At 36.1% G+C, this 14122-nt stretch overlaps 1 protein-coding gene across 2 annotated transcripts in view; it reads left to right on the forward strand.

The window, feature by feature from the left end:
* The window catches only part of UBE3D (ubiquitin protein ligase E3D), a 154217-nt gene that overhangs the window by 101221 nt on the left and 38874 nt on the right, over positions 1–14122 (forward strand). The window contains exon 11 of one of the 2 annotated variants that reach the window (XM_088023922.1): positions 2269–2345. The exons of the other annotated variant lie outside the window; for it this stretch is intronic. Coding sequence (XP_087880048.1) covers positions 2269–2307 — 39 coding nt within the window. The 3' untranslated portion in view covers positions 2308–2345. Of the gene's footprint in view, positions 1–2268; positions 2346–14122 lie in introns of those variants that run through there. 2 annotated transcript variants of the gene reach the window in all.

The raw sequence follows: 14122 nt of genomic DNA on the forward strand, positions 1-14122 counted from the left end.
GTTCTGTAAGTTTTTATATATTATGGATATTAACTCCTTATTGGATATATATTTGCAAATACCTTCTCCCATTCAGTGGGTTGCCTTTTTATCTTGTTGGCTGTTTTGTTTGCTGTGCAAAAGCCTTTGATATTGATGTAGTCCCAGTAGTTTATTTTCACTTTTGTTTCTCTTGCCTGGGGAGATAAATCCATAAATATACTGCTGAGAGTATGTCCAAGAGATTACTGTCTACGTGTTCTTTTAGGAGTTTTATAGTTTCAGGTCTCACATTTAGGTCTTTAATACATTTTGAATTTATTTTTTAAAAGTCATAAGATAAGTATTCCAGTTTCATTCTTTTGCATGTAGCAAAAATGTCCACTTTTTCCTACTCCATTTATTGAAAAGACTGTTTTCTTCACTGTATATTTTTGCCTGCTTTGTTGTAGGTTAATTGACCATTTATGCTTGGGTTTATTTCTGGGCTTTCTATCCTATTTCTGTGAGTCTGTTTTGGTGCCAGTACCATACTGTTTTGATTGTTATAGCTTTGTAGTGTATCTTGAGATCTGGGAGTGTGACACCTCCAGCTTTATTCTTTCTCAAGATTGCTAAGATTACTTTGGCTATTTGAGGTCTTCTGTGATTCCATACAAATTTTAGGTTATTTGTTTTAGTTCTGTGAAAAATGCTCTGGGTATTTTGATAGGGTTTGCATTTAATCTTTAGATTGGTTTGGGTAGTATGGACATTTTAACAATATTAATCCTTCCAATCCATAAGCATGGGATATCTTTCCATTTGTGCCATTTTCACGTTTTTTTTTTTCATATTGCCTTCTAGTTTTCAGAGAATAGGGATTTCACCTTCCTTGTTAAATTTATTCCTGGGTATTTTAATCTTTTTGGTGCAGTTGAAAATGGGATTGTTTTCTTAATTTCTCCTTCTACTTCATTATTAATGTATAGAAATGCAACAGATTTCTGCACATTGATTTTGCATCCTGTGACTTTATTGAATTCATGTATTAGCTCTAGTAGTTTTTTGGTAAAGTATTTAGAGTTTTCTCTGTTATAGTATCATGTCTCCTACAAATGGTAAAAGTTTACTTCTTCCTTACCAATATGGATGCCTTTTTTTTTTTTTTCCTTATCCGATTGCTCTGGCTGGGACTTCCAGCACTATGTTGAATAAAAGGGACAACATCCTTGTCTTGTTCCTGATTTTAGAGAAAGCTTTCAGCTTTTCCCCATTGGGTATGTTGTTAGCTGTGGGTTTTTCATATATGGCCTTTTCTTATGTTGAAGTATGTTCCCTTTAAGACTACTTTTTTGAGAGTTTTTATCATGAATGAATGTTGTATTTTGTCAGATGCTTTTCTGCATCTATTGAGATAATTGTATGATTTTTTTTATCCTTCTTCTTGTTAATGTGATGTATCACATTGATTTATGAATATTGAACCACGCTTGCATCCCTGGAATAAATCCCACTTGGTTGGGTGAATGATCCTTTTAATGTATGTTGAATTTGGTTTGCTTATATTTTGTTGAGAGTTTTTGCATCTATGTTCATCAGGGATATTGGCCTGTAGTTCTCTTTTTCTGTAGTGTCATTGTCTGGTTTTGGTATCAGTGTAGTGCTAGCCTTGTGGAATGAATTTGAAAATTATCCTCCCTCTTCTAGTTTTTGGAATAATTTGAGAATAAATATTAATTCTTATTCAAATTTTTGGTAGAATTCACCTATGAAACTATCTGTCCTAGACCTTTGTTTGGGGGGAGTTTTTTTATTACCAATTCAATTGGTGTTAGTAATTTGTGTATTCACATTTCCTATTTCTTCTTGGTTCAGTTTTCGAAGGTTGTATGTTTCTAGATTTATACATTTCTTCTAGGTTGTTAAGGTTCTTGGCATATAATTTTTCATTGTATTCTCTTGTAATTCTTTGTATTTTTGTGGTTTCAATTGTTATTTCTATCCCTTTATTTCTGATTTTATTTATTTGAGTTCTCTCATTTTTTCTTGATGAGTCTAGTAAAGGTTTATCAATTTTGTTTATCTTTTCAAAGAATCAGCTTTTGTTTTCATTGTTCTTTTTTTCTATTGTTATTTTCATCTCTATTACATTTATTTCCATTCTGATCTTTATTATTTCCTTCCTTCTTCTAACTTTGGACTTTGGTCATGCTTCTTTATATTGTGAATGGTATTAATGCTTGATGACATCACGGAGGTCCCCTAACCTCTTCTCAATTTTTATTATTTTTTCTTTTTACTGTGCAGCTTGGTTGCTTTCCATTACCCTGTCTTCTGGATCATTGATTCATTCTTCTGCATCCTGCAGTCTGCTGTTGATTCCCTCTAGAGCATTTTTCATTTCAGGTATTGTATTCTTCAGCTCTGTTTCTTTTTTATATTTTTTATCTCTTTGTTGATGTTCTCACTGAGTTCATCCATTCTTTTCCCAAGTCCAGTGAGTATTTTTATGACCACTACTTTGAACTCTTTATCAGGCATATTGTTTATCTCCATTTCATTTAGCTCTTTTTCTGTGATTTTTGTCTTGTTCTTTCATTTGGGACATATTCCTCTGTCTCCGTATTTTGTCCAACTCTGCATTTATTTCTGTATATTAGGTGAGTAAGCTACATCTCCTGGTTTTGAAAGTAGTGTCCTTGTATAGAAGAGATCCTCTGGTACCCTTTAGTGAAATCCCCCCTGGTCACCAGAACCAGGTGCTCCAGGGGTATTCTCTTTGTGGGCTGTGTCTGCCCTCCTGTTGTGGTGGAGCTGCAGTTGCCTTCAGCCCTGCAGGCTGCAATAAACTGACTTGCCTGCTATGGGCACACTAGGCAAGGTTTACTCCCTACACTGTTGAGAGGACTGGCTGTGACAGCAAGGGCTCATTGGTAGGTGGGGACAGTACTCAGCCTGGCTATCTGCAGTTAGCCTCTCTGCCACAGCTGCAGGTGCACAGAAGGCAGGGCTTACTCCCTGCACAGGAAGCTGAGAGGCCTACCCAGCTGCTGGAACTGTGGGCATCCTGCTGTGTGAGGTTACCTCCCCTGCCTTCCCAGGGCACAGGTCACTTTGGAGGTGGATCTGCTAGGGAATGCCAGGTAGGGCATTTGGTGCTTGCAAGGTAGATGGAGAGTGTTAGAACTGGTTTCTGCACATATCTGGCTATGTAGGCTGGGGGAGAGCAAGAGAAATGGCACGTGCCTAGAGAAGTCTCCTATAGATTGCTGCCCCTCCTGCATGGATGTAAGATTAGTCTGTAAATCTCATTCACCTATACCCTAGGCACTTTTCAGACTGCTGCTTCTCTGCTGTGTCTCAGGCCGAGTTATTTAACATGAGTTCTCTAAGGGTGGAGACTCAATTTCATGACACCCGCTAGCTCTCCTGGAGTTAAGCCCCACTAATTTTCAAAGTCAGATATTATGGGGATTCATCTTCCCAGTGCAGATCCCCAGGGTGGGGGTGCCCAGTGTGGGTCTGATCCCCACTTCTCTGTTTATGATGCCCTTCAGATTTTGGGTAGTCATCGAGGGGTTTGGTTCCCAACTGTGTGTCTGCCCCTCATACCCTTTTTCTCTGTGGCCTTCCCTCTGTGACTAGGTGTGGAAGGTCTTTTCTGCCAGTCTTCGTTTTCAGAGTTAATTGTAATGGATGTACTTGTCTTGGTATATCTGTGGCACGAGGTGAGCTCAGGATCCTCCTACTCTGTGTCTTCCCCAACATGTTCCTTAACTCTCTTTTAAGCACATTATTCCCCTCACCCCACATTTCCCCATTATTGTCTACTGTTTTTGTTTGTTTCACTTAAAAACAAATAAATTAGTTATTAATTTTAAGTATTTTAATGTTCATTCCATACTATCAGTTGTTATGCTTTTTGTTTTTCTCTTGCATCCCATATCCTTTAGTATTCCTTCCACTGACAGCCTATGAATAGCATACTTTCTTAGTCTTTCTATGTCTAAAATGTCTTTATTTTGTTCACAGTCTTGACTGATGACTAAGCTAGGTACAGAGTTCTGTACCTCTTTTCAATTTGAAGATCTATCACTCATTGCTTTCTGCCATCTATTTCTGTTGGTAAGACAGCTTTTGTAAAATTATTTGCTATTCCTCTGAAGATAATCCATCCTTTTTTCCCTACCAGTCTGTAAGAGTTTATCTTTGTGCTTGATGTGCTGTAGTTTGATAGTGATGTCCAGGTGTGGATTTTAAAAAAAATTTTTCTACTTAATACTCTGAGACCACTTCATCTGAGGACTCCTGTCTTTAATTAGTTCTAGAAAGTTGTTAATAGTTGTATAGTAAATTTCCATTATCCCTCCCCTCCCATTTCCTTCTTTTTACCTCCTATGAGGCATATATTGGAGTCTTTCAAGCTATTCTCCTTTGTCTATTAAATGTTTTTTCATATATATATATATATATATATATATATATATATATATGAATTCAAGATAAATCCCTCAGTATTGGGTTTTCCAGTTCACTCATTCTGGTGTTTATCCCCATTATTGAGTTTTCTTTCAATGGATATATATTTTTTATTTCCAAGACACCAAGTTTCAAAAATCTTTCTCAGAATTTGAAATCAGCATGCTCTTAAAGTCTTTTTCATTTGTTCTGTTTTTCTAATTTTGTCTGCAGCTGCTTAATCTTCTAGTTGTTAATTTTGTGGCTAATGTAGGGTCCATTTCTCGTGTGTTTTAGAATTTTAGTGTCATCCTTGGCTTTCTATGACTTAACCCTGGTTTTCATATCTGTGGTAGGAGAATAACTACCCTTCCTGTCTGAAAGCACTTTGTAAAGAATAAAGGCAAGATCTGGCCATTTTGATAATTAATGTATTTGGTAGCACATTTTACCACTACTCTCTATCTTTGAAGTCAAATTTGTTGAGGACGGGTGGGTGGCATGGGGAGGAAATGAAATATGTTAGGTCATGATAGAAGTACACACCCCAGATTTTTAGTTGTCTGCTAAATGTTGTCAGCAGTTCAGGGCACAAATTGCAGAGTAGTTTCTAGAAGCAAATGGATTGTGGCTTTGTTTTTACTTTTAGAGTTCTGTGAAATGGAAAGGAAATTGTGTTTAATGACAGTAGCGCTAGCTCAGCCATTTGTATTTTCAGTTTTTCTTGACTCTGTTGTTTCTTTTTTAACCCAGTAATAGTGTCTACAATGTACCTTGCTAGTTAGCGTTTAGGTGCTTTTAAAAATCCATTTAAACTAAACTTGCTCTGGATATATAAGGGTTTCTTATATTACTTCTGTAGTTAATTACTACTTTCATTTCATAATGTCGAGGGCTTGGAGAGTCTCACTGTGGATATGATGCTTTCTTTCAGTTTTATAAACCACTTTGTTTGCATCCTTCCCTCCCTCCCCCCCAAAACAAAAACAGAAACAAAAACTGTGCCTTGGCAGTTGTTGAGAGTCAGTGAGAGAAGTCACAGACTGAGTTTGATGCTGGATACACAAAATTAAACGTTTTCTTTTCATATTGCTACATTCTTGGCAACAGTCAGCTGGAGCCCTGCTTTTCTTAAACTGGTCATTTTTTTTTTAAATTGAAAAATTTGCATCCTGCTCTTTCCCCATCCTCTGGAGTGTCAAAAAATGTTCTGTACATTTTCCAGATAGCAGAAAACAATGGTAGCTATGTAATAATCAGCCTCAAAAACTGAAAACAATATGAAACAATTTCCCAATTATGAAAGCTCTCCACTCATACTTGGAGACAGACAATGCCAAAAGTGCAAAATAACTGTGAGTAAATAGAAAAAAAAAAAAAAACAAGTTCTGATGTCCATTTCCTTATACTTCCTTTCCACCTCCACTCTGCCATAAGGCTTTTTGTGAGCAAAAGCAGAAAAAAAAAAAAAAAAACTCCAAGGAAGACAAAGAGAGACGCTAGCAAAAGTGCCTAAGGGTGATTTTGAATGGCCACTAGAAAAGTTAAACCCATCCTAAATTTTAAAATGCTGGAAAAATGTCCAAGCAGATAAGAGCTTGGAGTGTAGAGAAGAGATTTTAAAGTACATGTGATTTAAAGGGTCAGGTGACATATAGGACCAGGTATAACATTTTAAAAGACAGGCACAGTTTAAAAGGGTAAGCATTAGTTACTGGAGCAGTCTTTCTTCTGGAGGAGCGGGGGGGGGGAAAGGCAAAAAAAAAAAAAAAAGTGCTTTTTAGTGATTACATGAAGGAAAAAAGAAAAGCGGGTTGAAGGTGGGGGTGGATTTAGGGTTCTCTAAGACAAAGAGAATCGTATAATCAGGACTTGCAGCTGTTTTCCTACCACCAAAACAAACCCATTGACAGAAAAACTCATTAAAGTACCTGGGCTTTTGCTAGGCTGACAGAAAAGAGCTCCTTTCAAAATAGGGATTTAAAAAAAAACCACTCCAATATCATAAAAATGAGAAAAAGAAAGTCAGTAGAGAAATTTTGCAGAAAATCAGAAGACACAAAATCACAACCACCAATTCAGGAAAATCCTTCCCTGCAAAATGAACTGAAGCAAAAGAAGAGTGTAAATTCACACTCCAGACAGAATTAAGGACATCAAGCATTTGAGGATATGAAAAACAACTCTGAGTCAGAAATGCAAAATGGACAAAAACCAGGATAAATAAAAAAGGAGTTGATTGAACTCAGGAAATGGAAAGAAGACAAAATGGTCTCAGAAATGAAGCATAAATTTAAAAGTGCCCAATTGAAAATAGACTCTAATGAAAATTTAATAAGGGGTTTGAAGATAGACATGAAAATGACATAAAGAAGAAAATAAGGGTCTGAAGGAGAGGCAGATTTTTACCTCTGCCCTCTTAGGTTTTTTTTGGCTGGCTTTGAGAAACTGACATAAGACAGATTAACAGGAGAAAGGCATACAAATTTATATAAGTTTTGCATGACATGGAAGTCCTCATAAGGAATAAAGACCCAAAGAAATGACCAAACCCACATTCTTTTATAGCTGGTTGAACAGAAAAGCAATTGGGAAAAACTATGTGAAGAGGCTAAAGGAAGCTAAGAATTATTTTAACAAGGTCTGTTTGCACAAAAATTTTTTTGTCTCAGCTTCTGGTCCTTCATAAAAATATTACTTTCCTTCTGGTTTAGGGAGGACATCTTTCACCTGGGAATTTCATATCCTGCTTTTAAGAAAAAGAAGGAAGGTCAATGTGTTTTTCCTTGATTTGCTGTTTTTCAAGGGCTTTAACTCAAAATAATTTTTATATTAAAGTGACATATTTTAGAGTGCCTTATTCTGCCACCCTTCAGGTCTAAGAGAAATGGGAATGAAAGATAAGCAAAGAAGTCATTTAAAAAAATTTTTCAGAGTTCCGGAAACAAAACAGTGATACACAGCTAATATTTAAAACTATAAAAATAAATTATAGAAATAGAAAAAGACCTGAATCTACACAATGAGAGAATTCACTGGGTAGTTGGGAAAATTAATGTAGACTGACCAAATCTGAAACATATCAGACTAAATCTCTTAGATTTCAGGGATAAAGATAAAATACTCAAGTGCTGTCAGTCAAAAGATCAAATAATTTGCAAAGACAAAATATTTAGACTAGCATGAAACTTAAAAATCTAAAATGAAGACAGTAGTGGGGGCAGCATTTATTATTTTTTAATTTAAATTCATTTAATTAACATATAATGTATTTATTTCAGAGGTACAGAGCTGTGATTCATCAGTCTTATATAATAACCCAGTGCTCAATACAACACATACCTTCCCCAGTGTCCATCACCCAGTTACCCCATCCCTGCACCCCCACCCTCCAGCAACCCTCAGTTTGTTTCCTGAATTAAGAGTCTCTTATGGTTTGTCTCCCTCTCTGGTTTCATCATGTTTCATTTTTTCCACTCTTCCCCTATGATCCTCTGCCTTGTTTCTTAAATTCCATGTATCAATGAGATCATATGATAATTGTCTTTCTCTGATTGACTTACTTTGCTTAGCATAATACCCTCTAATTCCATCCACGTCGTTGCAAATGGCAAGATTTCATATTTTTTATGGTTGCATTATATTCCATTGTGTGTGTGTGTGTGTGTGTGTGTGTGTGTGTGTGTGTGTAATAGAATTTAAGCCACAGAGCATTAAACCTGACAAAGGACACTTTTTAATGCTAAAAGCCATTGTTTACCGATAAAAACAAAAAAGAGGAAAGCCTTTATACCTAGATATTAATAAATTCTCTTATTAAACAACTCTTGGGTGGAAGGGGACACATAAATTGAAATTACAGAGTTTTTAAAAAATGATGACAGGGTAGTCTTTTGTGATCGGCTTCTTTCAGTGAGCATAGTTTTCATGGTTTTTCTATGTCATAGCATGTATCAGTGCTTCAGTCTTCTTTATTGCTGAATAATATTCCATTGGCTATATCACATTTTATTTATCCATTCATCAGTTATTGGATATTTGGTTGTCTTTATTTTTTGACTATTGTGAATAATACTGATGTGAACAGTTGGGTAGCTTTTTGGAAAAAGATAAAATTAGATCCACATATCACACCATATATAACAACAAACCCCAAATTAATTAGGGATGTAAATATAACAAATGAAAAATGATAGTGGAAAAACTGGTGAAATTTGAATAAGATCTGTAGTTTACTCAATAATATTATACAAATATTAATTTCCTGGTTTTGGTAATTACTGTGTGGTTATGTAAGATGTTAATATTAGGAGAAGCTGGTTGAGGTGCATATGGGCATGCTCTGTACTTTTCTTGCAACTTTTCCCTAAATTTAAAAATATTTCAAAATAAAAGTTTTAAAATATCAGGTAGCAAACCAAAAAAAATAAAGTAAAAATATTCCCCACAAGATGGGGGACTAGACCAAGGCTTATCCTTAGAGCCTTAAGAAAGGAAACATACTGGTGCCAACTAGAGAAGAGAGGTGTTAGAGGCTGGCCAAGCTCCTTTTGAGAGTTGGGACCAGGAGGTAGCTGGTTACAAATCAAGAAGGCATTAGACTGAGGGCAGTTTACTTTATTACTATAATATGTAAGATAATATGTAAGCCTTGAGATAGAGGTGGAAATTTTTCATGTATATACCATAATTAATTGTCTTTCAGTTTGGCCACCATTTATTTCAGAGCCTTGAAGCTTGTAATGGTGTGAATTCACATTCTGAGGGAAGGATGGATGGGAAAATGCTGAAGAAGTAAATGTTGGTTATCTTCATCTTTTTTATTTTTTTTAAAGATTTATTTATTTATTTGAAAGAGAGAGAGAGAATGAGAGAGAGAGAGCACACATGAGAGGGGGGAGGGTCAGAGGGAGAAGCAGACTCCCCGCTGAGCAGGGAGCCCGATGCGGGACTCGATTCCGGGACTCCAGAATCATGACCTGAGCCAAAGGCAGTCACTTAACCAACTGAGCCACCCAGGCGCCCTATCTTCATCTTTTTTAAAGACTCCAGGGTCTTCACATCAATGTTCAAAGAATAGCTGGCGGTGTTAAGGAGCTGGAATCTTAAGAAAATTGGAAATCTTCTGGTTTTTAGTTTTAGAAAGCCCATATCTAGGCCTTAATTATAAAAAAGCTTAGCAAAAATGATATTTTCTCAAAAAGCATGAAGTAACCCTTTTTTGTTCCCAAAAGTCTTAGTTCTACGATAAGATAAACAGTTCCATTAGGTCAGAGTTTATCCAATGTGATCAGTGCCCAAAGTCATGCAGGATAAATATGGCTATTGAAAAGCCACTCATCCCTATGAAGTAAGAAAATCCTTAAGAAAGCATTTATTGGTTTTCGTAGGCTAAATGGACATCTTATGTTTCTCCATAGAAGGATTGGTTATTTCTGTGGTTCTGATTATGCCATTTCTGATTTTTATCATAAAATCAAGCAGGAATCATAGTAGGATGTTTTTATTATTTTGGTTACCATTTTGGTTTTTTAGAATTATGTTTGAAATAATGCAAAATAGTTGATTAAATGAGATGTTTATAGTCATTATATATAAAGTTCAGACTAGGTTTAGTTATGCAAGGCTTTGTTACAATAGTGTCTCTATAAGAAAATCAAATTCATATTCCATCACCTAACTTAGAGCTTTTTGTTCCCCCCAAGAACATAATTTACCATATGTACAAAGACTGCTGCTATTTAGAGTCCCCTGGATATCTTTATCCAGCATTTTGTCAAAGGAGAAATTGCCTTGTGCATAATCTGAAATAATTGAAATAATTGGAAGTATAATGAGAGCCAACATTTAGAAGCTCCCTTGTGCTTCTTTCTACTCTGCAAAATAAAACTATCACTGAATGCATTCATGTTTTAAGATTTAAGTGGACTTGCTAAATGAATCTTGTTTTCTAAATGTGCAGAGGGGCTAATATAAGGTGGTTTGTCTCCCTAAAACATGTGTTAAAAGATCTTTTAAAGTTTCCCAGTACATTTGCAAATTTACCATGATGAAGTGGCAATTTGCAATATAGAGCTGATTACAGAAATCAGGATATAGTTGAACTGTATTTTAAAAAATTCATATTATTTCCTGTTCCTCTGCTTTTTATGATATATGTAACATCATTAATAATGTTCTCAGATGTCCCTGAGAGATTTGTAGTCTTGTTTTGTTTTTAGTGATTGATAGGAATTGGCTTTAAAAAGAAAGTCATTCATATGTGTGGTTCCCAGGATCCATTTCAGCATCTGACCAAATTTCCATTCTTACTCACTTTTTATATGGATTTCATTCCATTTCTACATTTCAGTTTAGAAGTCACAGTAAAGTGAACTGAAAGGTCTGGAAAAGGGCTTGGGTAAAGCACACTGGGATTTCCCTGCTTAGGAAGTATTTTTGAAGTGTCATTGGATGTTTGTTTTATATCCCCTGTTGGGTTGTGTCAGGGGAGAGGTTTTATGTCAGTTACAAGATTTCAGACTCTGGAGCCAGAAATATGTGGATTTGAATGCCAGTTCTACCATGTGCTTACAAGTTGTGTGATCTTGGGGAAGTTTCCCCACTTGTAAATGAGAATTTCATCTCTACTTAATAGGAATAAAGGACCAACCAGTCAGTGAAAAGACTAGTTATTTATTATATTATATATTTATTATATTTTATTTATATTATATATTATATTATTATATTTCTGTAATTTTGTGGGGCATCTACTGTTATTCCTCATATTTTCGGGTTTCTTTGAAAACAACAGAATCCACCCTGGCTAGTTTGAGTGGAAGCAGAATTTATTAAAGGATATCCGATAGTTAGGTGTGCAGCCAGGAACAGAGCCCAGTACACCAACCAGGCTGTTTAAGGGAAAACATCACTATATCATTTATCCAGGAGACCCTACCGTGCTACCCTCAGAAAGTCTGATACTTCCCTCCATGGACTCTGTAGGATGGGTTCTCCATTATTTCCTTCTCAAGTTAATTATTTCCCAAGCTCAGTGCTGAGCAGGGCATCTGGTTGGTAGAGGCTGGTCCATCATGCTGTCCTGGCTTCATGGAGGGCCTGGGAAACAAGTTTTCTGGCTCTACCTAGGAAAGTAGGACCAATAAAGAAAGAAATTCTTTAAACATTTCGAGGGTGTTCAGAAGGTGCTGGGCGGGCAGAAAATATGACAGCACTCCAGGGACTTTTTTTTTTTATAGTAGATTGATTCATAAAGACTAAAATATATCTAAATTACAAGAAAGGTGATATTGGTTTATTATTCCTTCTTCAAATCATGTGTTTTATTTTTTAAAGTAGACTTTGTTTTCAGGCATAACTGTGTCACTTGCCCTTATCATTCAAATATTTGTCTTTATACATATAGGACATCTTGACTTTGTGGGCCATAATCACAAAAGCTAAGCAAGTTAAAACTGAGGGGATAAAAACTCATCTTCCTTATCCCCAAACCTCTGTTAGCTTTTAACATGAGTGCCATCACTAGCCAATCTGTTTCTCTGCATGGAAATATTGAAACTATTTCTCTCCTCCATGACGTGGGAACCTGCCAATTTTTCCTTTCTGATATTTTTTTTCCTTTAGACATCCTTCTCTTATCTTACCTACTAACCTGAAAATTATGTGGCTAAATTGGGTCTCTGTGAAGAAAATGAGCATGCTAGCATGGGGGAGGGGGGTGGTACTAGGATTCAACTAGAAGAAACAGGAGTCTTTTTTTTTCTTTTTCAAGTATTTCTGATTTTACAAGAAATGTATAATGATTGTTGGAAATTTAAAAACTAAAAGATCTAAAAGGAAAATGAATTTCCCCAAGTCATATCCTACAGAGTTAGCATTTTGGTGTGTTTCCTTCCAGCGTTTTCTCTGCAGGCATGCTTCTGCGTAAGGAGGGCAGTTTAAAGGAGAAAGAGGGCAGTTGTTTTTACAAAACCAGAATCGGGTTGTGTATAATGTTAAATCCTACTTTCTTCATTTATGTCATAAATAGTTTCCCATATCATTTAATAATAGCTAATATTTATTGAGTAGTATGTGGTAGTCGCTCTTCTGAACACTTTATACATAGTAACTCATTTAATCTTTTCAAGAGTCCCTATGATAAGTACTATTATCATCTACATTTGTTCCATGAGGAAACTGAGTCACGGAAATATTTTCAAAGTTATCTGTGCTCTCAAAGTAGGTAAGTGATAATGACTGTGAGCTCACATTCTCCCTGGTATTTATCTGTGGGAGCTCTTTGAGGCCTGGGTTGAAAGTATGTTCCCGCCAGAAGGATTATTTGTGAAGTCCCATAAATAGTATGAATTCTATCCCCAAACATTCCTAAGAGTAGGCTTGTGATTAGGAATTCTCAGAGGTGCTTTTCCCTCCGCCCTCCTTGCCAGACTCTGACCAAGGCTGAGGCAGGCAAATAGCCTCGTCTACTGTCTGCCTCTGGAAGGCAGAGTGTTTTTCCAATTCATTTACCATGGGGGGAATGGCAGGGAAGGCGGGGCAGATATCTCAAGGGCTTGTGATCCAACCTTTTATTTTCCAGGGCTCCAGGCTTGTCCTCTGACCTCCAGCATTCTACAGGTTAAAGCTCATGCTCTTCTACTCCAGACCTTCAAGGATGAGCAGAGTCCTCTGGGAAAACTCTTTGTTCAGCCTTGGCTTTCCAAGGGGTTTCAGAATTCTTTCCTACCTCCTAGGATTCAGCTATTCTCCTGACAATTCAACTATGTATTTAAGATTTTTAAAATATTTATTCAGCATTTTTAGTCTTTTATGCTGAGGGCTGCTTCTGACCTCAAGTCTACCATATTGGAAGAAAGGGAGTAAGATCTTTTTTTTTTTTTTTTCCTAAAAGAGAATATAAGTTTTAAATTTTATGTGGTAACTTCAGAAGTTAAACTTAGAGGTCAACTCAGTTTTCTAGATCACAATCTTGAGCAGAGAAATATATTAAAAAGAAGCAGTAACTACCATTTTGGATCTCTTGATAGTGTAAAGGGCTCAATGCTAAGTGCTTTGCAGGGATGATCTCATTTAAACCATCATCACTATTCTGAAGGATAGATACTATAAATGTACTATCATTCCCATAGTAAAGATGAGGACACTGAAGGTTCAGGTGATTTGCCCAAGATCACACAGCTGATCGGTAATTTATAATACCGACCTTGGGTCATCAAGAAAAGGTTAAATTATGCTTGATAAAATCCTTTTAGGCTTGGTGCATTGCTATTTTGAAAGACAGCAAAATGTGTAATATATCTTAAATTTCCATTTAAATTGTGTTGTTGCAGATCAGCGTGCTGTTATGTATTAAAAAGATAAGCATATCAAAGAAATACTGAAGGCAGTTCACCTTGCCTTCCTTACTCCTTTGCCTCCTCTAAGAAAAATTACTCTTAAAATACCTCCCAAGGATTTTTCTGGCTATCAAATCCCAAAACACATTTGTCAGCTTGGGTGAGAAGAGAAACTTTGGCCAAGGACTTGAGAGATTAATTGCTAGACGTGGATACCTTTTGTTCCATTATTCATCCCCAAACACTTCTCTCTCAACTTCAGCCAACTGTGTGGTATTTGATTATAGTGTTAATACATACTTCCTTCAGTGGAAGTGTTTCTTAGAAATTTAAATATTTTTCCAGTTGAACATTAATGTTAT

Source organism: Eumetopias jubatus, unplaced genomic scaffold (genome assembly GCF_037043125.1).
Source record: "Eumetopias jubatus isolate StellerSeaLion01/CBP00866 unplaced genomic scaffold, mEumJub1_p1.0 scaffold_6, whole genome shotgun sequence".
Taxonomy (NCBI): Eukaryota; Metazoa; Chordata; class Mammalia; order Carnivora; family Otariidae; genus Eumetopias; species Eumetopias jubatus.